Here is a 26,973-nt window from a genome sequence, read left to right as displayed (position 1 = left end):
TAAAAGAGGTTCATGCTTACCCATGTAATCCAGCTCTAAAATTGGAAACTAAAGTAACAGCTGGGAGGTTTTCATGAATTACAAACTCCAGTTCATGTTGTCTTCCTATACTTGCAAGATTACCAGCCACCTTATTTGCATCATCATAGAAATAATGAGTTGGCCCACAATGGCATATATATATATATATATATATATAGCTGCGTCATGAGGTATCTATCGAAATCATCAACAAGACAACAATGATAAGAGAAAAAAAATTATTAACAAGGTGTTGATTCCTAAACATGCACGACCACTGCTTTAGCATCTAATTCTACCTACAAATTGCAATTTACGTATACCAGCCAATTGACAATTAGCGTTGCTTGAACTTCAACAAGATCAGAATTTCATTGCAAATTTGCACACCTACGCACAGAATTAAATTCTGCCAAGTGCCAACCCATGTTGTTTACGCCTTGTTCCATTTATATTTGTCCTAATAAAAAGAAAAAGAAATATTCGTACGATTATTGAGCCAAAGTGTAATTTGGAATGGAATTTCTTACTCTTAAAGCAAACCTCTCCTTTAACACAAATTACTTTATTGTTTTCGTCATAATCAATTAAATGTTAGAAAAAGTTTTAATGAAGGAAAATAATATTCGAACTCACGTCAAAATTGATAATCTTTTGCCATGAGAGCTTGGGGGAATCTATGAGCTCGCGTTTGTTTGTTCGAGCCCAAGGGTGAGTTTGGGTTTGGGTTAAGGTTTAGGTTATTAGGATTTCTAAACTAAATAAAATAAAGTAAAATACCATTTTTTTTTTTTAAAGAGTGAGAAAGAGGAGATTGAAACCTAATTTATCTTCAGATAGAATTGGGTTGTGCCACCAAGTCTGTGGTTCTTCTCAGTTGGATTTTGCTCTAATTTGATGACTACTTTTCATATTACACAGCTTAAGCCTGAAAATCACCAATATAAACAGAGAATTACAGGTGGAAAAAAAAGTGTTTTGAGAACATTGGATATCAATTCATCATATATATTGCAACTTATTTACCTTTGTACATGAAACATCCACACATGCCACTAATCAATGATCATGTTCGTGACATCAAGGACCCTATAACTCCAGCAATCAAAGGGGTTGGATCACCGAGCACGGCTGATATAACAAACTGCACAACCAATCCAGCTATCTCACAACACTTTTCCACCTTACCCTTCCTCTTATGGTGGTGGGTTTGAAGAGTATTTTTAAGGCTAGGAATTCTTGTTTCCAATCTCCTACCTTTTCCTCTTCCAACAAATATATCATACCAACTTTCCATTACCATCTCTCTCACACAAGCCACATGCAAATTGTATTTCTTGCATGTAGACCTATAACTCCAGCTTCTTCCTTTTCTTCCACACTTGTGACAAGGTGCATCCACTTTCCTATACAAATAGAGCTTGACTTCCCTGTCATTAATCATCATAGGAAGCTTAGCACAACATGGATGGAGATCAAACCCGCACGAGTTGCAATGGTACACGAACCCCGTGACATCCTTTTCGCATGCGTTGCAAAGGCGTGGAGTGTTGCCGGGCGGGCGTGGAAGGAACTGGAAGGAACATTTTGGGTAGAAAGGATGAGAGATAGCAGGGGAAGGGAGTGCACAGTGTGTGTGGAGGTCGAAGTCACATATGGCACATCTGTAGCGTGAGCCTATGCCTATCTCCTTGCACCCATCACACTTGAATGGAAATTCCGTGTGCTCAAATTTTAGTGTGTGTTGTGGGTGGCTGAAGTGGGCAATTTCATTGTATTCCATGATTTTTATGGTCTTTATTTGAAGAAACAGAGAGAAAATATGGGAGAGAAAATTATTGTATTGCAATACAGAATGAACAATTTACAGGTATTGGGGGTTTATAGCCGCAGTAGGTGACTTGTTGTGCTTTGACAGAAACGGCACCAGTGTGTTCTCACTTGTTGAGCTAATATGGTAAGGTCAAAGTTTGGTCTGTTCTGTTGAGAGAGACCTGTGGAGAAACGAATCGTTTGCCACTTTACCTTGTCATGCATTATTAACCATGCTTTGATTGCTAAACAAGCAAGCACGACCACTAGTTTAGCATCTAATTCTAATTTAGCTGCGAAATGCTACCGTGATCCAAAAGTGAACAGAAAGAATTTTGAGAGTTTTGGCTAACTGAATTCCAAGAATATTAAGAGAGAAAGAGAGAGAGAGATGGAAGATATTTTCTATAATTTGTATTTCTTGCATAAAAAAGAAGATAATACATTCAGATGCTTTAGATCTTTTCAATCATGACAATAGCTGGACCTTAACATGATTCACACCTTCTCCTCTCTAAAATGGCAGAAAACCCAATTTCTAAGAAAGCTTTGAAGTTGTTAATCAAACAACAACAACAACAAAAGAAAAACAAGAAGAAGAAAGCTTTTAAGTTACTGTTGTCAGTGTTGGTGTGGGCAAAGTTTTTAATTTTAAGTTATTGTTGTCAGTGTTGGTGTGGGCATAGTTTTTAAAAACCGACACAGTCAAAAAACTACTTTTGCTCCCAGTTCCCAATTTTGGCATATTTTAGGGGTTTGTACAGGATCATATTGGTGCCCGATTCTCTGTTCAGTCTGGTTTTTAAATACTTTGAATGTGGGTGCATTGTCCATCTACAATAATATTAATATCTTAAGATAGTGGATCTAGTGTAGACTTGGACTTAATCTAATCTATTTCACATATATTTTCTACAATTATCATCTATTCCAAATCATGTGAGGAACATTTTTATCCAAGGAAAAACATGGATCATGGTGTCATGTTTCTTACTGTTACTAAAAATTGTCCTCTTCTCCTAAAATAACTTTTTTTTAGGGAGTAAGAAAGATTTTATTAACAAGCCAGGAAATTACAAAAAAGAGGTTGAGAAATTCCTCTATGACTACAGATATAAAACAAGGAGGGCTACATGCCAAATCAAAAGAGCTATATACATTGTTCTTTAAAGACCATTTGGCCAAAATATGAGCTGCGCCATTCGCCATTCTAAAATAACAATCCATTTGGCCCAATCTATTTTTATGTGCACATGATCTCATGAAGTTCATTTTAATAAACATGCCCAAGATTTTTAAGGTACAAAGTTAAAAGTTTTCAACTTTATACAATAAATGTATTTTGGTCTAAGAAAAAAATTATAAAAACACGCCCAAGATTTAGCCTTCAATTTAACCCAACACTAGACACACACAGACAATGTTGGTTAAACGTCCCTATATTTTTTTTTTTAGTAAAGAGTAATACTTACTAAAACACATACGAAAATAGCAATACTAGTGTAACCGGGCTCATAATACATTACATAACCAGAGCATAACTATAAAATAGTCTAACCTTTGTAGTTATAACCAGAGTACAACTACAAAATAGTCTAACCTTATAACTAAAAATATTAGACTATTTTATAGTTATAATTTGATTATGTAATGTATTATAAGTCTAATTTAAAACACTAGTATTACTATTTTCGTGTGGGTTCTAATAAGTATTACTGTTTACTCAAACAAAAAAAAGGATGTTCATCTCACATTGGTTGTGTATGTCTAGTATCCGCTATTTATAATCTCAGTCTACAACTACAAAGATTAGACCATTTTGTAGTTGACTCTGGTTCTATAATGCATTATAAATCCTAAGTATTACTGTTTACTAAAAAAAAAATAGGGATGTTTATCCCACATCGGTTGTGTATGTCTAGCGTCCGCTGTTTATAACCCTAGTCTACAACTACAAATGTTAGGCCCTTTTGGAATTGTAGATTGGGGTATGTTTTAAACCAAGTTTATAATAAATTACAAACCACAATTCCTCTCACATAGTCCAATTAATTAAATTAGCGTGGAAATCTACTGTTCATGTAAAATGGGTGTCCAAACCACAATTTTGCCTTCTAAACCACAAACCACAATATTGTCTTCTAAATCACAAACCGATTGTGAGTACCACTTCGTTATATTTTAAGACTATCTAATAATTTTCCAGAATGAAATGTGCCAAACTCACACGTATGGTACTTCCTTAAACTCCTTAATGGGTTTTCAAACCACAAATTCCACATTATCCCCCATGAAGTTTGATGGGCTTGGACCATGATTAAGCTAGAACTTGATTGTTCTGGGTGGATTCGATAACCATGTTATCAACAAACTGGAATAAGTGGCACATGAGGATGGCGTGAAGTCTTTAAAATAACATGGTGCCATTTGTACAGGCCTTTCTTCTTCCTTCTTAACAATATTATTAACCAAGTGTTGATTGCTAAACATGAACTACCACTAGTTCAGCATCTAATTCTATCTGAAAATTGAAAGTTACGTATGCCCATTGAAAATTAACGTTGCAAATTGCATACCCCAGAATTTTTCCTGTGTTGAGTATACGCTAGCTTATTCCAAATTTTTTGGTCCTAAGCAAAAGAAAAAAAAAAATTGTATGTCTTACTCTTTTAAAGCCAGCCTCTTGTTTAGAACAAATCACTTTTTGTTTTCATCTCAATCAATTATATGTTGGAAGAGGTTGTAATGAAGGAAAACAATATTCTCACATCAAAATTGATAATCTTTTGCATTACGCACACTCCCTCTGTAAAGCCCTTATAATGGGAATTTTACTTTGTAAAAGACAGAGTAGTACAAGAAAACTATAATAGTACGAAAATAGGCTACTGTGTAATTATTCCTCCTCCAAAACTTCACTACCAGTTACCTAACCATGGTGAGCGGTAACTTTATTTTACGAGATGGTATAATATGTGTTTTGGGCATACCCGACAAATCTCTCACAACATTTCTCAATGGCATGTGTGGTTCACATGCCGAGAGAGGCTCGCTATACACACTCAAAATATATGATGCTTTGTTTCTTTTTTACAGTCAAGCAATACCTTTTCCACTTTGACAAACCTTAAATTTTAGGGGGGTAAGCCATCTTATGTGATTCTCAAATATAACTAACAACGATTCTGAATATACTCAATTTCGCATCCTATGAAGGTGTTAACTTTTGATGTGAGTAATTGTACTTTCACATAGATTTACTCTTCACACTTATCTTATTATACACCAATTAGAACTTGACATATTAGTTGGCTATGAAATTAGGTGTGTCCCTAAACTTATTAAATATATAAATTAAACTATTAAGATATTTATTAGACTAAAATTGAATATGTGACACTAGGATTAGTCCCTGTTTTTTTCCCCCCTTATATTAAGTGAGAAAGGGGAGTTTGAAACCCAATTTTTCTTCCAGTAGAATTGAGTTGTGCCACAAAGTAAGATCTTCTCAGTCGGATTTTTCTCCAATTTGATGACCACTTACATATTACGAAGCTAAAGTCTGAAAACCATCAATCAAAACAGAGAATTACAAGTGAAGAAAGAAAAAGGAAGTCGTTTGGAGAACATTGGATATCATTGCCACTTATTTACCTTATAGACTCATGGTCATGGTCATGGTCCTCTGGACCTTAATCCACTACCCAGATTGATCAGCATCCAACATCCCATACAAACACAAGCACAGAAAATCACTGAAACCGCAAAATCCCATATATCGATTCAACCACACGTCAATCATCAAGCTCGTGACATCAAGGACCCTATAACTCCAGCAATCAGAGTGGTGGGATCTCCTAGCAGAGCTGATATGATAAATTGCACAGCCAATCCAGCTATCTCACAACACTTTTGCACTTTACCCTTGCTCTTTTTGTGGTGGGTGTGAAGTGTATTTTTAAGGCTAGGAATTCTTGTTTCCAATCTCCTACCTTTTCCTCTTCCAACATATATATCATGCCAACTTTCCATAAGCATCTCCCTCACACAAGCCACATGCAAATTGTATTTCTTGCATGTAGACCTATAACTCCAGCTTCTTCCTTTTCTTCCACACTTGTGGCAAGCTGCACTCACTTTCCTGTACAAATACAGCTTGACATCCCCATCATCAAGCATCATAGGGAGCTTAGCACAACATGGGTGGAGATCAAACCCGCATGACTTGCAATGGTACACGAACCCTGTGACATCCTTTTCGCAAGCATTGCAAAAGCGTGGCGTGTCACCAGGAGGGCGTGAGAGGAACTGGAAGGAACATTTTGTGTAGAAAGGATGGGTGATTGAAGAGGAAGGGAGTGCACAATGCATGTGGAGGTCAAAGTCACATGTGGCACATCTATAGCGTGAGCCAATGCCTACTTCTTTGCAACCATCACACTTGAATGGAAATTCTGTGTACTCAAATTTGAGTGTGTGTTGGAGGTGGCTGAAGTGGGAAATTTCATTGTATTTCATGGCTTTTTTTTTTTTGGTTTATGCTAAAGAACCTTGGAGGTCATATTTATATAGGCCATGTGTTGTGGTTTAGTTTAAGTATGGTGAAAAGGGGTTTAGTTAAATGACCAACTAGGGTTATGGAATGGCTTGTGGCTGAAGCAATTGTAGGGAATTATACTTGCTGTTGGTGGTAGAGTGCATGAGAATCACCATTTCAAGTAGTGAAAGGACGGACAAGAAGAATAATATTTAGGTCATGTCCCACTTAAGAATATATACGAATTTCAACTTTACATGGTTTCTTTCCTAAGCTACTAACTTTAAACGAGTAAAATATATATGCACCATGAATAGAACAAATGGTTAAGACTCTCTTTTCATGCCGATGCTCTTAAAGATTTTAAAAAAATAAAAATAAAAGTTCTTAATTTGAGGTGTGGAAGAAAGCATGCAGAAGAACATTTAGTTTGTGTATACTTTGACGTCTAATTACTTAACTAGATTAGGGAACCTTTCTAAAATGGGGAATTGTGCAGGGGGATTAATCTATGGATATGAGGGGCATATGTTATTTAAATGGTCAGGGGATTAGGGAAGATTATCCTATAAGAATGAGAATCATTCACTTACTAGAAAATCTGAGGATTATTTTAAAGAGAATGTAGGCATCTAAAAAGTTGGTTTGAGACTTGCACAACTATTTAGGTACTCTCATAGGATTTGAATGCTGATGAGAATGAACTTTTAAGATGTGAACTTTTAATTGAAGGATTGTTGACAAAGAGAAAATAATTTGAATAACAAAATCATCAAAATTGCGGCTTGGAATGATTTAACGAACAAGGAACTAATGCATGGACCCTAGACTTTTCTTATTGTAATCATCACATTGAAGCTAAGGATGATGAAGAATAACTCCCACATTCTATAGAGGAACAAATTCTTTGTCTTACAATTATTTCCAAATGGTCTGATGATAGAAATGCTGAGCTTAGTTGAAAATGTTATCCATTTGTGACTTCAACTAGGGTGCCTATGATCCATATTACATGGGGAACTGATTCTCCACTAATATATTTTGATTTATTATAAAAATTGGATTATGATTTCTAGATTAAAGCCTTTTAAACTCATTAGAAAATCTACCGTCATCAATTAATCCAAGTATACAACAGAGAGAATATATATAATTACTTTTATAATGGTTCAAACTAATTCCATATTGACTTCTTTTTTCTTCTCCTTTTTCTTTTTATTCACTTGGGTAGGACCCAAAATGACAGAGCCCTTTGTTTGTGAGTAAGCCAGCATTTCTTCCACCTTCTAAAGTGGCAAAGCAGTTAATAACAGAAAAAATAAAAAGTAACAAAGCAGTTTCATGAATAGACTATAGAGCATCTTTGGTTGAAGAAGTTGAGGTGTGGCATTGCCATTGGTGATGAATGACTGCTTAATTTGTTGAGGAAGTCAAATAGTAAAAGAAAATAGATAAAAACTAGTTCACATACCCTGTTATACATATTCACACATACACTCAAACCGAGTGTGTTATATATATTGACACACTCTCAGACCAAGTGTGTATAACAGGGTGTGTAAGTAAACACCTTGAGTGTGCTATATGTATTCACACACACTCAAACCGAGTGTGTATAATAGGGTGTGTAAGTAGATATCTTGAGTGCTATATATATTCACACACACTCAAACCGAGTGTGTAAAGTAAGGTGTGTTAGTAAACACCACTCAAAGAATATATACTCATCCGTAAAAAAAAAAACTCAATGGTACTAAGAATCAATTAACCAAATCATTCAGGATTTCTGGTCACCAATAATACCAAGGTAGTACCCTCTTTGTCTTTTGCCTTTTGGCTTTTGTTGTCTTTTCGTACAAAGAAACATCTGGAATATTCCATAACAGGGAAGTGGTTTTTAGTTTTAAATTTTCCATATCCAGTTGTTGAAACTAGGAAGCACTGTACTTGAAATATAAAAGGAGAAATGAATGTGATTCTCAGTTCTTTTTTCTTTTTTCTTTTTTCTTTTTTAGGTCAGTTGTGCTTTATATGATATCCTTACTCATTCTACCTTCTAGTTCCATCATTTACGGATTAAAAATTTAAAGCTCCCACAATTTCTCTTTTCTCATATTAATTCTCATTCAGACTCTTAATTAGTGTTACTGCACTTGAATTGAGATCCAACACTAAGTGCAACTAGTAAGTTGCCCGTGTGATGCATGGACAATTTTGTGGTATTTTATATAAAACAGTTTTAGATAATGTTCTGCGTAACTACATATAATATAAAGAAAAAGTAAACTAAATTAGCATAAAAAAACATATATATTTTAAGATACTAAAAATTAGTTTAGTAGCTTCATTACATATTTGTAGCCTTCTTAAGGTAAATTTTTTTTTTTTAAATCATGAAACCAAAAATAAATGTAAAAGAATAACAAGACCATGAAAATCAACTAATTTATGTTGTGTTCACATATGTCATAATATGAAATAAAAGTATGCCCAACTCTCTGACTATCTTCCACTCATCAATAGTGCGACATTAAGACATGGTGCGAGCAAGTGTGTATGCATATGTCTAATAGATGATTTAAAATTAAACCATGGTAGAATATGACTTTACATTGCGCACCAAATATTCTATCTATTTATATACCCAAAACAAAAACTAACTAACCAAATTACCTAAACCTAAGTCATATTTAAGTCTCTAATTTAAAAAGAAAAAAAATTACATGTAGGAGTTTCAGTGTTTTGATGGTAGTGGGAGGTTAGTATAACGGAAGTGGTGACCTCTCAAATTCCTCTTTCTCTCTAATAAAATGTTTTGTTAGTCTTAGGTCTTTTATTTTGGTAATGTATAGTGAAATAGTGTGTTTTATTTAACAATCCATAATATTTTTGTGCCTCTCTATTTCTTTCTAGAGCCTTGGGTGAGGCTTAGGTCCAGTGCATATAGTGCACTGGACCTGTTAAAATGGTGACATGTGTTCAAAAGTGGACACATGTTATAATCGTAACGGGTCTAGTGCGACTGGACACTACATGCATTGGACCCATTAAGATGGTGACATGTGTTGAAAAGTGGACACATGTTATTATCGCAATGAGTCTAGTGCAACTGGACATTGGACCCAAACTTTACCCTAGAGCCTTATCTCGTTAGTTGTAACTATTAGTCCTTACTTCTTCTTCTTCTTCTTCTTTTTTAAATACTTAAACAATGGGTATGCTAAAAGAGATGAAGATTATTGAAAGGTATGGCAAAAGCTTAGGCAATTAATGAGATAATAGTAAAATAAGTTAATATGAACTTTTTGGTAACAGTAAAAAAAACTTAATGAAAGAGGTAAAAAAAAGCTAAATGCAAAATTAGAATGCCACTTGGCAGGACCTCATGCACTCTCGCATGAGGTCTCTGCTTTTATATATATATATATATATATATATATATTGACTGGACCCAAACTTCACCCTAGAGCCTTATCTCGTTAGTTATTGATATTAGACCTTACTTTTTAAAAAAAAAAAAAATACTAAAACAATGGGTATGCTAAAAAAGATGAAGAATAGTGAAAGGTATGGTATAAGCTTAAGCAATTAATGAGATAATAGTAAAATAAGTTAATGTGAACTTTTGGAAAAAAAAAAAAAAAAAAAAAAAAAAAAAAAATTAACGAAAGAGGTAAAAAAAAACTAAATGCAAAATTAAAGTGCCACTTAGTAGGACCTCATGCACTCTCGCATGATGTCTCTGCTTTTATATATATATATATATATATATATATATATATATATATTGATTGTTTTTATAATTATTGTATATGGTGTATATATAAATATTAGTATAAATTGTGTGCTCAATTTTAATGAAGGTCTCATCTCAAGTGGGTTTCTATAGACTCTCTCACGCTTCTTGTATATGAATATTTTTTACTTCAAGGGTGAAATTGATATCTATGTAGCATTGTAGCTAGGCTCTATTATTTAATTAGATGTCAAGCAAAAAACCGAATATGACCGAAATGGACTGAATAGAACCAAGGTGGACAGAATGGACCGAATATGACCGAAGTGGACAGAATGGACTAAATAAGACCAATGGGAACTGAATAGAACCAAATAGAACCAAAGTGGACTGATTAGGACCAACGTGTACCAAATGGACCAATATGACCGAAGTGGGCAAAATGGCCCGAATAAGATCAATGTAGACCGAATAAGACCAAATTGGACTGAACCAAACCAAAGTGGACAAAATGGACTGGATAGGACCGAAGTGGACCGAATATAACCAAAGTGGATCTAATATGACCAAAATAGATCGAAGTGGACCAAATAAGACCAAAATAGACTGAATAAGATCGAATAAGACCAGAGTTGATGAAATAGGACCAAAGTGGACAAAATGGACCAAAATGCAAATACAAAAAATTATTTCATGAGACAATCTCACTAGATTTCTCTCTCACAATATCTAAAACTCACCACACATATTATAAGTAAGGTCTCATGAGACTATCTTAAAAGAGAATTTTTCCATGGATGGACAATAACTTATAGTCAACTAGTAAATTGCCGGTGCGATGCACGGACAATTTTGTGATATTTCATGTAAAACAGTTTTGAATAATGTTATACATAAATTATAAAGAAAAAGTAAACTAAATTAGAGTAAAGAAACATATACATTTTGAGATGTTGAAAATTGGTTTAGTAACTTCACTACATATTGAAAATTGGTTTGTAGCCTTCTTAAAGTAAGATTTTTTTTTTTTTAAATCATGAAACCAAAAATAAATGCAAAAGAATAACAGGACCATGAAATAAACTAATTTGTGTTGTGTTCACATATTTCATACTATGAAATAAAAAGTATACCCAACTCTCTAACTATCTTCCACTCATCGATAGTGCGACATTAAGACATGGTGTGGGCAAGTGTGTATGCATGTGTTTTATAGATGATTTAAAATTAAACCATGGAAAAATATAACTTTACATTGCGCACCAAATATTCTCTCTACTTATATACCAAAAACAAAAACTAACTAACCAAATTACCTAACCTAAATCATATTTAATCCCCTAATTTAAAAAGAAAAAAGGATTACCCGTAGGGGTTTCGTTGTCTTGATGGTGGTGGGAGGTCAGTATAACGGAGGTGGTGACCCCTTAGATTTCTCTCTCTCTCTCTCTCTCTCTCTCTCTCAAATGTTTTGTTAGTCTCGGGTCTTTTATTTTGGTAATATATAGTGAAATAGTGTCTTTTATTTAACAATGCACAATATTTTTGTGTCTCTCTATCTCTCTCTAGAGTCTTATCTCGTTAGTTATTGCTATTAGCCCTTACTTTTTTTTCTTTTTTTCTTTTTAAATACTAAAATAGTGGGTATGCTAAAAGACATGAAGAATAGTGAAAGGTGTGGTGTAAGTTTAGGCAATTAATGAGATATTAATGAAATAATAGTAAAATAAGATAATGTGAACTTTTGAGTAACAATAAAAAATAAATAAATAAATAAAATAAAATAACTTAATGAAAGAGGTAAGAAAAAGCTAAATGCAAAATTAGAGTGCCACTTGATAGGACCTCATGCACTCTTGCATGAGGTCTCTAAGAGAGACATTTTGTAACAACTTTTATTCTACAATATTTCTCAAAAAAAAAATTTTACTCATTCCTTGAACTGAATAATTATAATGGTTATGTGTGTGCAATTTATAACTGTTGTTTCACTACTTATTTATAGCCTTCTTAAGGTAAGATTTTTTTTTTTTTTTTAAATCATGAAACAAAAAATAAATGCAAAAAAGTAACAGGACCATGAAAATCAAATAATTTGTGTTATGTTCACATATTTAATATAATGAAATAAAAGCATGTCAAACTCTCTCATTGTCTTCCACTCATTGATAGTGTGACATTAAAACATGTTATAGGCAAGTGTGTATGCACGTGTCTTATAGATGATTTAAAACCATGATAGAATATGACTTTACATTGCATACCAAATATTCTCTCTACTTATATACCCAAAACAAAAACTATCCAACCAAATTACCCAAACCTAAATCATATTTAATCCCTTAATTTAAAAAGAAAAAAAAAATACCCGTAGGGGTTTCGACGTCTTGATGGTGATGGGAGGCCAATATGACGGAGGCAACGTCCCCTCAAATTTCTCTTTCTCTCTCTTTCAATTGTTTTGTCAGTCTCAAGACTTTTATAGTGAAATAATGTATTTTATTTAACAATCCACAACATTTTTATGTCTCTCCCTCTTTCTTTAAGGTCTTATCTGGTTAGTTATTACTATTAGTCCTTAATTTTTATTTTTTTGCTTTTTTTAAAAATATTAAATTGGTGGGTATGCTAAAAGACATGAAAAAGAGAGAAATGCGTGATGTAAGATTAGGTAATTAATGAGAAACTAATGAGATAACAGTAAAATAAGTTAATGTAAACTTTTGGATAACAATAAAAAAAAAACTTAAGGAAAGAGGTAAAAAAAATGCTAAATGTAAAATTAGAGTGTTACTTGGCAAGACCTTACGCACTCCCGCATGAGATCTCTATTTATATAAATATATATATATATATATATATATATATATATATATATATATATATATTTTTATATTGATGATTGTAAGGACCAAATTTGTGGCTCAATCCAGGATGAACGAACTTAGGTCCAAAAAGCCCAAAACAATGAATTAGTAGAGAGTGGGTCAAAAAACGAGGCCCTAATGAATTGGACAACGGCTAATATGGAATTGAATGGCAATCATGCACAAATAAGAAGTACTGATATGAATGAACTTCTTGTCCGAGGAGGCAAGTGTTCATATAAATCAACTAAACAGAGTACAAGTACAATTTTGATTGCTACAGTGTTCTTTCTCTCTATTTTTCCGATCCCTTCCTCATGGAGGGTCTCTTACATTATATAACTCCCTTTAAACCATCTTGATCCTACACTTGTTGGTCATCTAAGCCCTTATCTAAGTACCTGTCCTATCAGACACCCTCTTTGACTTTCTGTGAGTTGTGGTAGCCAAGGCAGTACTGTTCAGAAGTCTTCTCCACATAAATGCGGTCAGAAAAGTAGCTATAGTGCATTCAATGCGGTGGTAGCAGCTTTCCCTTAGATATTTTTGGCTTCCCCTCCTTCTCATATGTTCATGATACACGTCCCTATCACTGCAGTTTCATGGAAGGTCACTCTGATCATTAGAATACATATTTGAGCTGTACTTATCATATTCTAGGAGATATTCCTCCTCGAACAACCTTCCTATTTGTATCTTGCTCATTAAATCCTGAGCCTGAACCTTTCATTATCATTTGTTCCTCCTCAGACCACTCACGCTCTCAGCCAAGGCCCAATATATAATTTGGGCCCTTAACCCTACAATGATTATTCCTTTATAACTTCTAATCACTAATCAACATGAGTCTCAAAAAACTTTGGGATAGGACTTTATCATATGTACAAAATAAGTATAGATTTTTTTATCTTTATTTTTTAATTTTAAAAAGGATATTGCTATTGTGTTCATCCTTATAAGAATTTAAGCATAGATTAAATTTTCATTATTTTTGATAATTTTTCTTTGATTCCTTTATAATTTATATATTGTGTTGATTTAAATGAATTTTTTCTCAAGCTTTCAGAGGATGGACTTTAGATAAGATGTTCAACTTTTATATACTAGGCATTGACTATAAGTCTTGTACATAGAACAAATAGAGATAGGAAATTAAGAATATGGTCCATTTTGGTCAACCTTAGCTTGATTTGTTTAGACATCAATTTTCTCTCTTGCCAAAAGTCCGACTTATTTTAGGTGAAAGTTTCCTTGATTATTACTTGTATACAAAATTCCAGGATCATTAAATTGGAATAGGTCCCTTACTAACCTAACCAATTGGAATATGATGAAATTTCTTCCCATCCACACTAAACGTTGTGTACACTCCAAATTTTTTCTTCATCTCATAATGATACGTTGTTGATCGGTGTCATCCAAGTCTAACATGATTGAGAGTTGTAATTGAGACTATGGTCCAAAAACTTTACTATTCAGTACTTTGCGAGAAAAATTAAACACTCATTTGATGTAATAGGAGACTATGGAATTTGTTTGTTCTTGATGTTGTGAAATTGCTATAGGTACTAAAAAATCTAGTTTGATTAGTTGGCAAGTCATGTTCTTTAATCGTGAAAAATCAACAATGAAAAACTTTTGTGTTCCTACAATAAATGTTTTGGAAAGAAAATTGTTAGCCCCTTCATCCCATCGGGACCCCCTATTTATACAAAGGAAAAAGGGTCCAATATTCCTAAGTGTGACTTAGTTATATGGAATTTTTGTGCAAATGTGCCTAGATTTCTTTTAAAAATTTAATTATAATTTTAAACTCTAATTTGGTGATTTTTATATGATTTTTGTGGTTTGATTTTGATTCAATAAAGACATATTAGCAAAAAGAAACAAAGGTAGAGCTATTAAAGAAATCTGTACTTTTAGATTAGCAATTACAAATGACTAATGCTGCATTATCATTTGTGGTTGTGGTATGAATAAGCGGTATGTTGTTTAAGCGACTAATTGAGGCAAAGCAATTAACCATATTAAAAGGGATTAGCAGCTTTTTCTTTCTCCTTTACCATTTGGGGTATATATGCCTTTTTCACATATGCTCAACTGAAGTACCGATTAAGATTTCCCTTAATTATGATAAACATATTAATTTTTTTTAAAAGAAGTTTTATATTTATTAAATGAGATATATATATATATATATATATATGTCGAGGGCCATGTTGCCGAATTGGCATCTACCTATACACAAAGTGTCTGGGATTTAAGGGAGAAAAGGTTCAAATTGCAGGAGTCAAGGAAAAAAGGTTCAAGTTACAGGATTAGCAGCATATTGTAATTATTTCTAAATAAAAAAATATATAGAGATATATATATATATATATATTTTTTTTTTTTTTTTTCCTTGAGCTAAAGCAGTTGTGATGGAAGTGTGGAGTGGATGGTGTTTTTTTTTTTTTTTTTTCAGTCCTTGAGTATTTTGGATTGTTTCAAATGAGTAATGGCTCCTCTTAGGCTCCTAAATTTTTTGGTTTATTGATTTTGCTATCTATAACTTTGATTCTTCTTTACCTAATAAAGTTTGGAATTTTTTGTAAGTAAATTTTTTCTTCAAGAAAATGAATAAAAATCTCCCTTCGTATTCATGCTCATGTTGATGTTCATATTTGTATCTTTTGCAATACTCAATAAGTTGTTTACTCATTTTGTGAATTATCAATGGTAGTTAAGAAAAAAAATATAAACACAATACTATTCAATTAAACTAATGTGAAAAATTAAATCTATTAGTTTAAAAAAATGGACATGAAAATGAAAATTTCACAAAATATTTCTTAAATAGAATTAAAATTATTTTAATCAATATTGTTTATCAAGCAATCATGTACTAACTAACAATATTCCAATCATTAAGTGTATAATGGGGTGATAAAATGGTTGTTCAGTTTATTTAAGAAATGTGATCTAGCTAATAGAAATTAAAAAAATACAATAACTTTCATGCGTAGTCATGAATTATACCTTTACGTATATCTTATGCATTTTATGAGTTTTATTTATATAAATGTATTTCCTAAAATTAACAAAATTTATCATAAAACCCTTCATTGTATTTTTTAAAAATCACTACATAAAAATAAAAGAAGTTTTTTTTCCCAAAAAAATGTTCTCCAATCATAATATTTACCAAAAAAGATCATACCAAAAAAAATGGTGCAACGCACAAGCCAATAACCAGTCTATATATATAATTAAAGCCAAAAATGAGAGAAAATCAATTTAGATTCTAAATTAGATTCCAATTGTTGTTTAATTTTGTATCACGTGTCCAATTTAAGGTTTTTTTTTTTTTTTAAAAAGAAAAATTGATTCCAAATACTGATGGACTCACCATTCCAAATACATTACAATATACTAACTTTTTATTTTTTTTATGAAATAGTTTTTTTGATGAGATAGTGGCTCCTAAAAAAGGGTCATATATGGGACTATGATTTCATGAACAACATGTAATTTTAAATAGATTGATGGTAGGTTGCTATACACACACACACACATATATAGCCAAAACTAAGAGAAAATTTAATTAAATTCTAAATTTAAGTCTAATTTTACGTCATGTGTCTCATCTATTTTTTAAATTTGTGTGTCAAGTGAATTATTAGGTGCAAAAATCAAAGAGTCTAAATTCAATTAGATTCTAAATTGAATTTTAATTGAAGTTCAATTTTACGCCATGTATCCCATCTAATATTTTAATTTTTGTAGCAAGTGAATTATTTTGTATAAAAACCGAAGAGTCTAGATCCAATTAAATTCTAAATCATATATATATGTGTGTGTGTGTGTGTGTGTGTGTGTGTGTGTATAATTGTGATTGTTTTTATATGTACATGTGCATATGCACAAGGTTACACACTACTTTTATTAAATGAATGTATCAGTTTTTAAACAAAAAATAGAACAATAATTAGGAAATTGATTGTGATGCTCCAATTTGATTGATGTGTGATATGTGTGGGTGTGTGACAAGTCCCACATCGAGTATTTACTAGGTAGATCTGAGCTTTATTAATAACTACAAGGAGCCTCAATTATGACTAATCCTTTTGAGGCATAACGCAGATGTAGCTAGCGCTTTTCCTTGGGTCGTTACAATATGGTATCAGAGCCCACTCGATAACCTCGTGTGGACTCGAAGACACTACCCCACAAAATGGGCCCAAACAAGGACGTTAGAGATTTAAGTGGGGGAGATTGTGATGCCCAATTTGATTGATTGCGTGATGTGTGTGGGTGTGTAATGAGTCCCACATCGGGTATTTACTGGGTAGATTTGAGTTTTATTAACAACTCAATGAACCTCAATTGTGACTAGTCCTTTTAAGGTATAGTGTAGATGTGGCTAACGTTTTTCCTTGAATCGTTACATAGACCCCATTTGGTTGCCGAGAAAGCAAAGGAAAAGAAAAGAAAAGAAAAGAAATTTTCAATTTCTGCTAATAAAATGACATCTCATTTACTTATGGAGATGCAATTAATATATTTTCAAATATTTTATTATAATTTCTAATTAAGGACATGTGATAATTCAAAGGATAGCTTAGATGGCATAAAAATATTATTTTGATATTAATGTTAGATACATCAATTCTTTTCATGTACCGCTTAATTATAAGGATTACTTTAACACAATACCAAAAGTTTAGAAACAAAATTGACACATTTAAGATGTTAAAAACCATTTTGATAGATAATACAAGTGTTAAAGACTAAAACGGTAATTAAACATGTTTTTTTACATATTTTTATTAAATATTAAATTCTATAAAGATGTGGTTTAAAACCTAAGTTTTACACCCTCCAATTCCAACATACCACATCATCTTATCACATATTAAAGAATAAGAACAACCACACTTTATCAATTATAATGCTCATCTGAAAATTCAACCAAAGGAGTTTATTAAAATGTTATTAATTGTGGTATAATATACTGAGTTTTAAGTAAAAAGTAGATGTAATATCTCTTATTAGATGGTATAAAATATGAATTTTACACCTCATTCTTACCAAATTCAAACTCTTTTTATTAATATCCTCAAAACACTTTTTTTTATTAGTTGAATTTGAAAACTAATATCCTGTTTGGTTGTAAGGGAGATGAAAAGGAAAGAAGGGAGAAAAAAGTAAGGGAAGGGAAAGGTTAGAAGAGAGAGTTGTACATAGAAGGATTGCATTAAACAATTTCTTCAAAAGAAAGGTCTTCTTTGAAAAAATAATGGAATCATCTGAAGGATTGTGCTAAGAAAATTTCTAGAACACAAACATTTCTCAAAATTATGGGTTGTGAGAAAAGTATGAAACTTCATCAAAAAAGTTTTTTTTTTTTTTAAAAGTATGAAATATTGGTAAATCGATCAAATTGTGTATTCTTATTTTTTAATAGAAAAATGAAAAGTAAAAATGCTTGGGACCATCACAGCACGTATTAATATAGAAAAACTTAATGAAAGAGGTAAAAAAATGCTAAATGCAAAGTTAGAGTGCCACTTGGCAAGACCTCATACACTTCTGCATAAGGTCTCTGTTTATATAAATAAATAAATAAATATATATATATATATATATATATATATATATATATATTGATATTGATAAGTGCCTATTTGGTTCTTATTAACTAAACCCAACAAAACAGGTGCTGTTGAAGAGGAAAGTTACAACTAACCCGATCTGTGAGAGGTGTCGTTCTGCTGTGAAGGAGTCCGTGCACGCTATCTGGTCTTGCCCGGAATTGGGAGAGGTTTGGGGTGTGGGCAGGGACGGAACCAGGATTCGAACCTGAGGGGGGCAAAGCTTAAAACAAAATTTTTTTTTTTTTTTTTTATGAAAATAAAAACTAACATCTATTTCATATTCAACAAAATACTACATATAAAATAAGTGTTTCTTAAACATTTTAACACATTTATCAAAATGGAACTCGGCACTATTTCAGAGGAGATCCAATAATATATATATTTAAGGGCAAATTTTAATTTTTCAAATTACATATGTATACCAGTTTATTTATTTATTTTTTAACTGGGGGGTCTATTAGGACCAAAATTTAAAATTTCAACATATATATATATATATACACACTAGCTTTTTTTTTTTTTTTGGGGGGGGGGGGGGGTGGGGGGGGGCAATGGCCCCCCCCTGCCCCACTGTAGTTCCGCCCCTGGGTGTGGGGGAAGAGTGGTGTTTCAGGTCTAATTTGGAGTTTACAGATGTGAAGGAACTTCTATCTTGGCTGATTGCAGAAGGAAAGTCAATTGAGCTATTTGCTTATACGGCTTGGATGGTGTGGACTCAAAGAAACAAAATACGGGTCACCCAACAAGCTGTTCCGCTCCATTAGTTGCCTGAACAAGCAAAACAAAAACTAAATCAGTTTAGAGATGATCGGCAGAATCTTGAAGTGCAGGTCATGGACAGCAATGTTGGAGGCTCTAGATGGTTATGTCTGCAAGATGGTTGGGTGAAAACAAACTTTGACGGAGCTATTTTTAGTGATTCAAATCAGTTCAGAGTTGGGGTGGTAATCCAAGACAATAACGATGTTGTGCTGGCTTCCTATTCAGAAAAACTTCATCAAGCATACAAACCTGACGAGGTTGAGGCTCTGGCTGCTTTGAAGGTAGTCTCTCTTGCAAGTGATTTGGGCTTTCGAAATGTGATTCTTGAAGGTGATTCTCTCAGTCTAATCAAAGCATTAAAGTCAGTAGAGGATAGCCTTTCTCCAACAGGTTTGCTGGTAGACGACATGAAACGGGTTGCTAGTAGTTTTGAACGATTAATGTATTCTCATGTTAAGAGAAATGGTAATAGGGTAACTCATAAGCAAAAAATGCATTATGCATACCAAATTCATAAGTATGGATAGAAGATGTCTCATCGCATATTACTTCGATTTTAAATTTGGATGTGATCGTTTCAAGTTAAATAAAATGAGTCAGCTTCTTTCTCCAAAAAAAAAAAAAAAAGGGGGAAAACAATGTAGATCCAGAAAACGATAGGTCGTTTACTCCTTAAAAGTACACTACTTGTAGCTTTTCCTTCAGACAAATCCCATTCCATCTCTCTCTCTCTCTCTGAATGTTCACTCTTCAATGGCCATTCCAGTCCTAAAACACTTGCTCTTCTCAACCCACAAACACAAACCCATCTCTTCACTCTCCTTCTCCTCTTCCTCTTCCCAACCGTCCGATCAATCTGCAACCTTAATCTCAACCGTAGTTTCAATCCTCACCCAACAACGTTCAAAGTCCCGTTGGGGCAACCTCCAAACTCTCTACCCCAATGGCTTCCACCCAAAACAGTTTTCCCAAATTGCCCTCCAACTCAAGAATAATCCCCACCTTGCCCTCCGCTTCTTCCTCTGGACTCAACACAAGTCTCTCTGCCACCACAACCTCCTCACATACTCAACCACTATCCACATTCTGACCCGAGCCCGGCTCTTGACCCAAGCCCATTCACTCATTCGGACTGCCATTCGGATCCCCCAACAATCCACCACCAACAACAACGACAACCTCGTACCTAAGCCATTGAAGTTGTTCCAAAGCCTTGTCATGACTTATAGACTATGTGGGTCAGCTCCGTTTGTGTTTGATTTGTTGGTTAAAGCTTGTTTGGAGATTAAGAAGATTGACTCAGCTATTGAGATTGTTAGGATGTTAAGGTCTCGTGGGATTAGTCCAAAAGTTGGTACTTTGAATGATTTGGTTTATTGGGTTTTGAAGGTCCGAGGTGGTTGTGTTGGGTACGAGGTTTATAGGGAGGTTTTTGGGTTAGAGGGTGATGGGGTTGTTGGAAATGTGAAAAGGGTTTATAAAGTTTGGCCAAATGTGCATACTTTTAATGTTTTGATGGGGGGGTTTTACCAGGATGGCATGGTTGAGAAGGTGGAGATGATTTGGAATGAAATGGTGGGGTTTGATTGTCTTCCTAATTGTTATAGCTACAGCGTTTTGATGGCGGTGTATTGCGAGGAAGGGAGGATGGGAGAGGCTGAGAAGTTGTGGGAGGAGATGAGAGTTAAGGAAGTGGAGGCTGATGTTGTGAGTTATAATACTATGATTGGTGGGTTTTGCAAGATTGGAGAAGTTGAGAAAGCTGAGGAGTTGTATAGAGAAATGGGGTTGAATGGTGTGGAAAGTAGTTGTGCTACTTATGAGCATCTTGTTAATGGGTATTGTAATGTTGGGGATGTGGATTCAGCGTTGCTTGTGTATAAGGATATGTGTAGGAAGGGTTTTAGGCCGGAGGCTTTGACGCTTGATGTGGTGATTGGAGGACTTTGTGTTAAGGGTAGGGTTTATGAGGCTGTGGAGATTCTTAGGGGTGGAGTGGAGAATTTTGGCTTGGTGCCTAAGGGGAAGAGTTATGAGACTCTATTAAAGGGGTTGTGTGAGGAGGGGAGGATGGAAGAAGCCTTGAAGATCCAGGCAGAGATGGTGGGGAAGGGTTTTGAGCCAAATTTGGAAATATATGGTGCTTTTATTGAAGGGTATGTTAGACAAGGAAATGAGGAAATGGTAGAAGTGTTGAGGAATGAAGTTTTGGATAAGAAAATGCGGGAAAAAGAGAAGTAGATGATGTTTGTTTGCTGTAAATGCAAGCAAATCCAAAAATTGAACATATATGGCAATTTCCCCTAATTAGGGTGAGAAGGTTGCTGCAGAGTTTGATGGATTTCGTTTTGGAAACAAAAGCTTCTTTTTGGGACATTAGTCTGGTTTCTCTTGAAAATGTCATCTTTGCTGGTGATTTTTATGCAGTTAAACAAGGATTCATTTATAGTGCTTACTTGATAACATGTGAGGACAATTCAGGCAGGCATTTGGTGAGCATGCCTAGGGACAATGGTTGGCTGCACATTAGGGATCATTCGAAAATGGGGTAACTTCTTGACTTCGATTGCTCATTACAGTTGTAAATTGTAATTTCAGAAGTGCATAAATTGTGCCTGCTGTTGATCTTTTGTTAGATGCCCCTTGTGGACATCTGTTATCTTTTCCTGGAGAACGATCATTCCACACTCATGGCTGCATATTACGGCAATGATAATAGGATTATGCACCGGGAGAGGAGAAGATTGAAATCATAGTAATCGATTCTTTGCCAATATAATTTACCACCTCCTACAACTGTGAGTTGATTGTATGCATTGAGTGGATCTTGAGAGTTGAATAATTTTTACTTGTAAATAAGACATACTGCAGTTTTGACAATACAGTACTCAATTTGATCATTTCACATGCTCAGCATTCTGCAACCACTGCTAAACTCTCTCTAGTCTACCATGTTCCAAGCTGGAATTTAAAGTCTTCCTGCTCAATTTGGTCACTCACTTCACTGGTATCTTCATAAGCTACTAGAAGAGGTGTTTTCTAAGGATATAAAGAAAAGTCTATCCTGCAAAAACCAATTTAATTAATATGATTGGACCTGTATAAACTGTCATTAAATCCTTGTTCCCAGGTTGTTTAGGGCTAAGAAATTTATAACTGGGACTGCCAGAGGTCACTAAAGGGGGTTGTTAGTCTTTCTCATGGACCCCAGAAAATGAGAAAACTGTCATTAAATCCTTGTTCCCAGGTTGTTTAGGGCTAAGAAATTTATAACTGGGACTGCCAGAGGTCACTAAAGGGGGTTGTTAGTCTTTCTCATGGACCCCAGAAAATGAGGTGCCCAAACTAATGATACTAGTCAGTGTAATTCCTTAGAAATTCTTGACAACAATTTACAACTTTGTAATTGTATGATTGAAAACCCTCATCTTCTAAAATTTGGACACAATAAAAGTATTAATGTACAAATTCAGAGTAACAAAAATCTGGATGATATTGGTTCTGGCCACAAAATTCTATAATATAGTACATAGCCAAAATCCAAGTAAGTATCACAAGGCAGGGAGTAACCAAAGATTGAACAGAGCTGAAGCCAAAGACAGAAACCATGTCAAGAAAGCCATGGCAGCGGATATCTGATATCTGCTGCAAAACTTTGGAGGGCAATATGACCTTTCAGCATGGAGCAGAAGGTCCACAACACTAGCTGTTGAGCAAGCTGCAGCGAGTGTGAGAATGGATAATACCTATTGTGAAATATTTTGAATCAGTAACAAAATAGTTGCCAATAACCATGTTATGTAATTGCAAATGGTTCAGATGATACATACCCAATCTCCTACAACAATGATGACCAGTATTCCTGGCTGCCGAATAGGACATTTAACCAGAACAGAGTATCCATCCACCAAGGCCAAAGTGAAACTCCAAGGTATAACCAAACCCATGATTGTCACCAAGTAGCTGCAACAGTAGTATATCCAATGAAGATTAAATCATGAATGGAAGAAATAACAAAATAGTGGTAATACGTTGCTCCACAACTTTTAGAATCTATTCCCTTGTATTTTGATTCAGGTTCAGGAATGGATAATAATAGAATAGTCTTCTTGTAAAAGCGACGTTGCTCTCTAATCACAACTTGCCACCTTAGTGTTTTGTGAGAATAGCTGTCCCTAGCATTCTTGGTCATCATTCAGAGAGTGGAGGAAAAACCTCTTTGCCTTCTGGTTCTTTTCTTGACCCTTAGATTTGAAAATGCATATCACTAATTCAGATTGTCAAGTGCCTGTAATTTATATTATCATCCTCAGTGTTTTAACCATATTCATTGCTTTCACAACACAGTTTCAACTTAGGCCATTCTAGCTAAACTAGCCCATTTTTCTTCTGGATTTCATGGAATTTGATCATGGGAAGCATAAAACTAGAGGCAAAGAGTATGAATTGAACCATAGGTCTAGGTAACAAATGACAAAACATGTTCCAAATTTTGAAATTAAAGAGAGGAGATGGCAGACAAATGGAATATTGAAAATTCTGAGGGTAATCATCTCATACAAGTGAATCTAATTTAATGGACTAATTGTCAACAATATTGGCCTGCAGCTGTAAAAATGCTAAGCTAGCAGTGGGTGAGCACAAAAGGAAGGATCTAACAGATGTGAATGAAAGCATGAACCTAGTAAGTCAAATTTGCACTAAACAGGTCACTGAAGTTTTCTTGAAAGTGACAAGATCTTCATGCCTATGTTAAGCATTTCAAAGTTCCCTGTTTTAAGTCATGGTCGATCCAATGGTTTGAAATTTCTTGTGGAAAGTAGTGTCTTTTGGTACTGGTCATTGGACTTTTGGCTTAACGAAACCAGAAAATTCGATGCCAATGAGTAAATTCCAGTAGAAAGTTACCCTAACTTGTCATGGCCAAGATTGATCAACCTCAAAATTAGGAATAAAAGAAGAAGAAGGGTGTTTTTTGTTTTTCGAATAATGTTCTATTATCAGCACTTCATTTATAGAACTTTGACATAGAAATCGAGCAACACCCTAAATCTAAGGACTAAAGTTTTATCATTTTATGATTGATAGTTTCTTATTCCAAGTCTGATTTCTGAAAATCAGTAAAGAAATTAATAGAATTATCCGTTCTACTTTCAAAAGAATAAGATCAAGCATGCAGAAAATCTGAGAGAATGTGTGCTAATTGCAGTGAAACTCAGAATGAATTGTAGAGATGTTAACATCATGGGTAGTGTAGACTGAAATGAAAAAGGTAAAAACAAAGAAGAACCAGCTAGAATCAAATCAAAGAAGAAATAGAAAAGAGAATGAAGAATTACCAGAAAGCAGTGTAGCTGTAGAATTCTACACCCAGAGACATGAAAAGAAGAGAAGCAGAGGAAAAGATGGTCTGGCCCAACCTCAAAGAGAAGCCAGCACTTGTCCCCACTGAGCCAGGTACCTCATCCATGGCCTTGTTGCATGGGATCTACTACCTCTTCTATAATCTGGGTTTGCCTCCTTTCCCTTGTATAGGCTCATCATAATTCAATTCTTTCAACCATAGCCACCCCAACCTTGTCAAGTTGTCATTCTATTTCAAACTGGATATTGATCTACACACAACACAACATTCTTGGACCTTTGCTCTTTTTTTTTTTTTTTTCTTGTGTGTAAAACTATGAGAACTGCTTAGAAATGAAGAAAAGTTGAGGCGTGAGAAAATGTCAGCCACTCAGCCCTATCTTTATGCCAACAAAACACACACACAAACACAGTGTTAATAGTGGTTTTTCAGGCGAGTTTTCAGGTGGGAGTTTGGACTCGTGTAAAGCTTTATTGTTTGTGGTGTGATTGAATAATAATGATGTAGTTGCTATAATAATGTAGGATTTGACACTTGGTCTTTCTACGGAATTGGGTTGCACGTTCTGAGTGCGCGAGTCTGATTGGAGAGGACTGTCATAGTGTCAATATATAGCTGGGGTTGAGGAATCAGTTGGCGTTTGCTTTTTCATTTCGCAATCTTTTGTATTGTAATTAGCAATTAATACTACTAGGGCAGTAGAATGTAGATCCCTTTAAGTTAAGGTGTTGCTTTCCAATAGCTATTCCATTATGAATTTCCGACACTTATAGTGTCTAAAGGAGACAAGTTAACTAGTTATAGTTTATATTCAAAGTGTTATGATTTGAATATTTTATCCTTTTCAAAAGGAAAAATTTAAAAAAATGTATATAAATATTAATATACAACTATCTTCAATTTCAACAATTTTATGTACGTGGATAATCCATTTTGTAACAGGTTTACCACAAAATTGGTATGGAGGAAAATTTCTTCAATACACTACATGATGATTGATAACATGTGGTGTGTATAAATAATACATTTGGGGTGGTTTACGGAGTTGGAGAAGATCATCCAAACCAATTTGGAGGAAAACTTTGTCCAACCATTTTTACTTTTCCTAATGCTATTTTTTTTTCCTTTGACTCTTCACCCCCTTGGCCCGAATAATCCATTTTTAACCCTTATAAGGGTTGTTCAACCCAAACCTATACCCAACTAATTCACCCAATCCAAAGAAACCCAAGCTAAAAAACTATCTCATGTGTAGTAACCAACTTAACTCAACGTACACGGGTTGGGTTAGGTCAAGTTGGGTTCACGAATAGGGCATAAATGTTTCAAATCTTGTAAAAAAAAAAAGGCTTTTATTATTCCGTTTTCAATAAATTCATTGCAATTCTCATTATACTCCTAAATTATGTTTCAAATTTACAAATTCATCCAAACTAATTTTCAAAATACCAAAATAAATTAAAATAAGGGTAATGAAACACACTTATATCTATGTCACGTTGAATGGGTTATAAAAAACTGTCGACCCAGACCCAAGACTCACAAATCCAACTCAACCCACAAAAAATTAAATTAATTCGTCAAGTTAGGATGGTACAGTTTCGTCATGTAAGTGAGTTGAATGCACATCCCTAATCAAGTACTTTTAGACTCATCATGTTTGGATCAATTATTGAGTCAACCCTAAACCTAAGCCGCTTGAACCATGAACACACTCGACCAAATAAAAAACATACAGGAAAAACTTGGATGCTTGTTTAGATTTTCCAACTCTAGCTAAGAAATTTTGTACTGTCAAGTGTGGTCATCAGTGCATCACTTATTAAATTTCTAATAAAATAAAACCCAAAAAACAATTTCTTTATAGAACTTGGGGAATATTTCACTCATTCCTGTTAATTTCTATTAACTCCCTGTAGTTAATGCTTAAAACGAAAACGGGAAGCATCGTGGAGGGCCATAGGTAGCTTTATTGAAGCCGCCAAGCATATATTCAAATCCGTAATACATAAAGAAGCATATATCTTATTAGTCAAATTAATGCATAAATGACCACAAGAAAAACATAAGCCAATGCTTTAAAGGGAAAGTTACAAACCTGCCACGTGTCAGACAAATAGTCCCATAGTCCGACTCCCATGTTAATGGCAAAGTGAGATTTCATTACTCGTCTCCTAGAGATAATCAATTATTTGAATCCTATGATTAGTCTCATTCGATAATTATGAGGTGAT

General features: G+C 34.1%; 4 protein-coding genes across 5 annotated transcripts; 1 reads left to right on the top strand and 3 right to left on the bottom strand.

Moving 5' to 3' along the window:
- Positions 1 to 298: 298 nt before the first annotated feature.
- On the bottom strand, positions 299 to 1,984 carry LOC115969354. Of its 2 annotated transcripts, XR_004086945.1 has the most exons (3): positions 1,048 to 1,984; positions 843 to 949; positions 299 to 481 (listed from the first exon to the last, which is right to left on the bottom strand). XR_004086945.1 is itself a non-coding variant. In XM_031088973.1 (2 exons), exon 1 carries the CDS (start codon positions 1,802 to 1,804, stop codon positions 1,088 to 1,090), a length of 717 nt encoding a protein of 238 aa, XP_030944833.1. In that variant the 5' UTR covers positions 1,805 to 1,984; the 3' UTR covers positions 836 to 949; positions 1,048 to 1,087. The 2 variants fall into 2 exon arrangements, 1 of the variants encoding a protein (XP_030944833.1); XM_031088973.1 differs by lacking the exon at positions 299 to 481 and having other exon boundaries at positions 836 to 949.
- Positions 1,985 to 5,261: 3,277 nt separating this feature from the next.
- On the bottom strand, positions 5,262 to 6,365 carry LOC115968767. Its single transcript, XM_031088265.1, has one exon. The coding sequence runs from the start codon at positions 6,349 to 6,351 to the stop codon at positions 5,635 to 5,637; it is 717 nt and encodes a 238-aa protein (XP_030944125.1). The 5' UTR covers positions 6,352 to 6,365; the 3' UTR covers positions 5,262 to 5,634.
- A 13,653-nt stretch (positions 6,366 to 20,018) lies between these two features.
- LOC115969164 (pentatricopeptide repeat-containing protein At2g15980) lies at positions 20,019 to 21,702 on the top strand. The gene has a single exon (XM_031088743.1). It carries the CDS (start codon positions 20,128 to 20,130, stop codon positions 21,613 to 21,615), a length of 1,488 nt encoding a protein of 495 aa, XP_030944603.1. The 5' UTR covers positions 20,019 to 20,127; the 3' UTR covers positions 21,616 to 21,702.
- A 103-nt stretch (positions 21,703 to 21,805) lies between these two features.
- LOC115969165 (CASP-like protein 5C1) lies at positions 21,806 to 25,342 on the bottom strand. Its single transcript, XM_031088744.1, has 3 exons — positions 24,714 to 25,342; positions 23,205 to 23,337; positions 21,806 to 23,120 (listed from the first exon to the last, which is right to left on the bottom strand). The coding sequence occupies exons 1-3, from the start codon at positions 24,842 to 24,844 to the stop codon at positions 22,926 to 22,928; spliced, it is 459 nt and encodes a 152-aa protein (XP_030944604.1). The 5' UTR covers positions 24,845 to 25,342; the 3' UTR covers positions 21,806 to 22,925.
- Positions 25,343 to 26,973: the final 1,631 nt, after the last annotated feature.

Source organism: Quercus lobata, chromosome 11, assembly GCF_001633185.2.
Source record: "Quercus lobata isolate SW786 chromosome 11, ValleyOak3.0 Primary Assembly, whole genome shotgun sequence".
Lineage (NCBI taxonomy): Eukaryota > Viridiplantae > Streptophyta > Magnoliopsida > Fagales > Fagaceae > Quercus > Quercus lobata.
The sequence above is the reverse complement of the archived record's forward strand: the minus strand, read 5'-3'. Positions and strand labels throughout refer to the sequence as shown.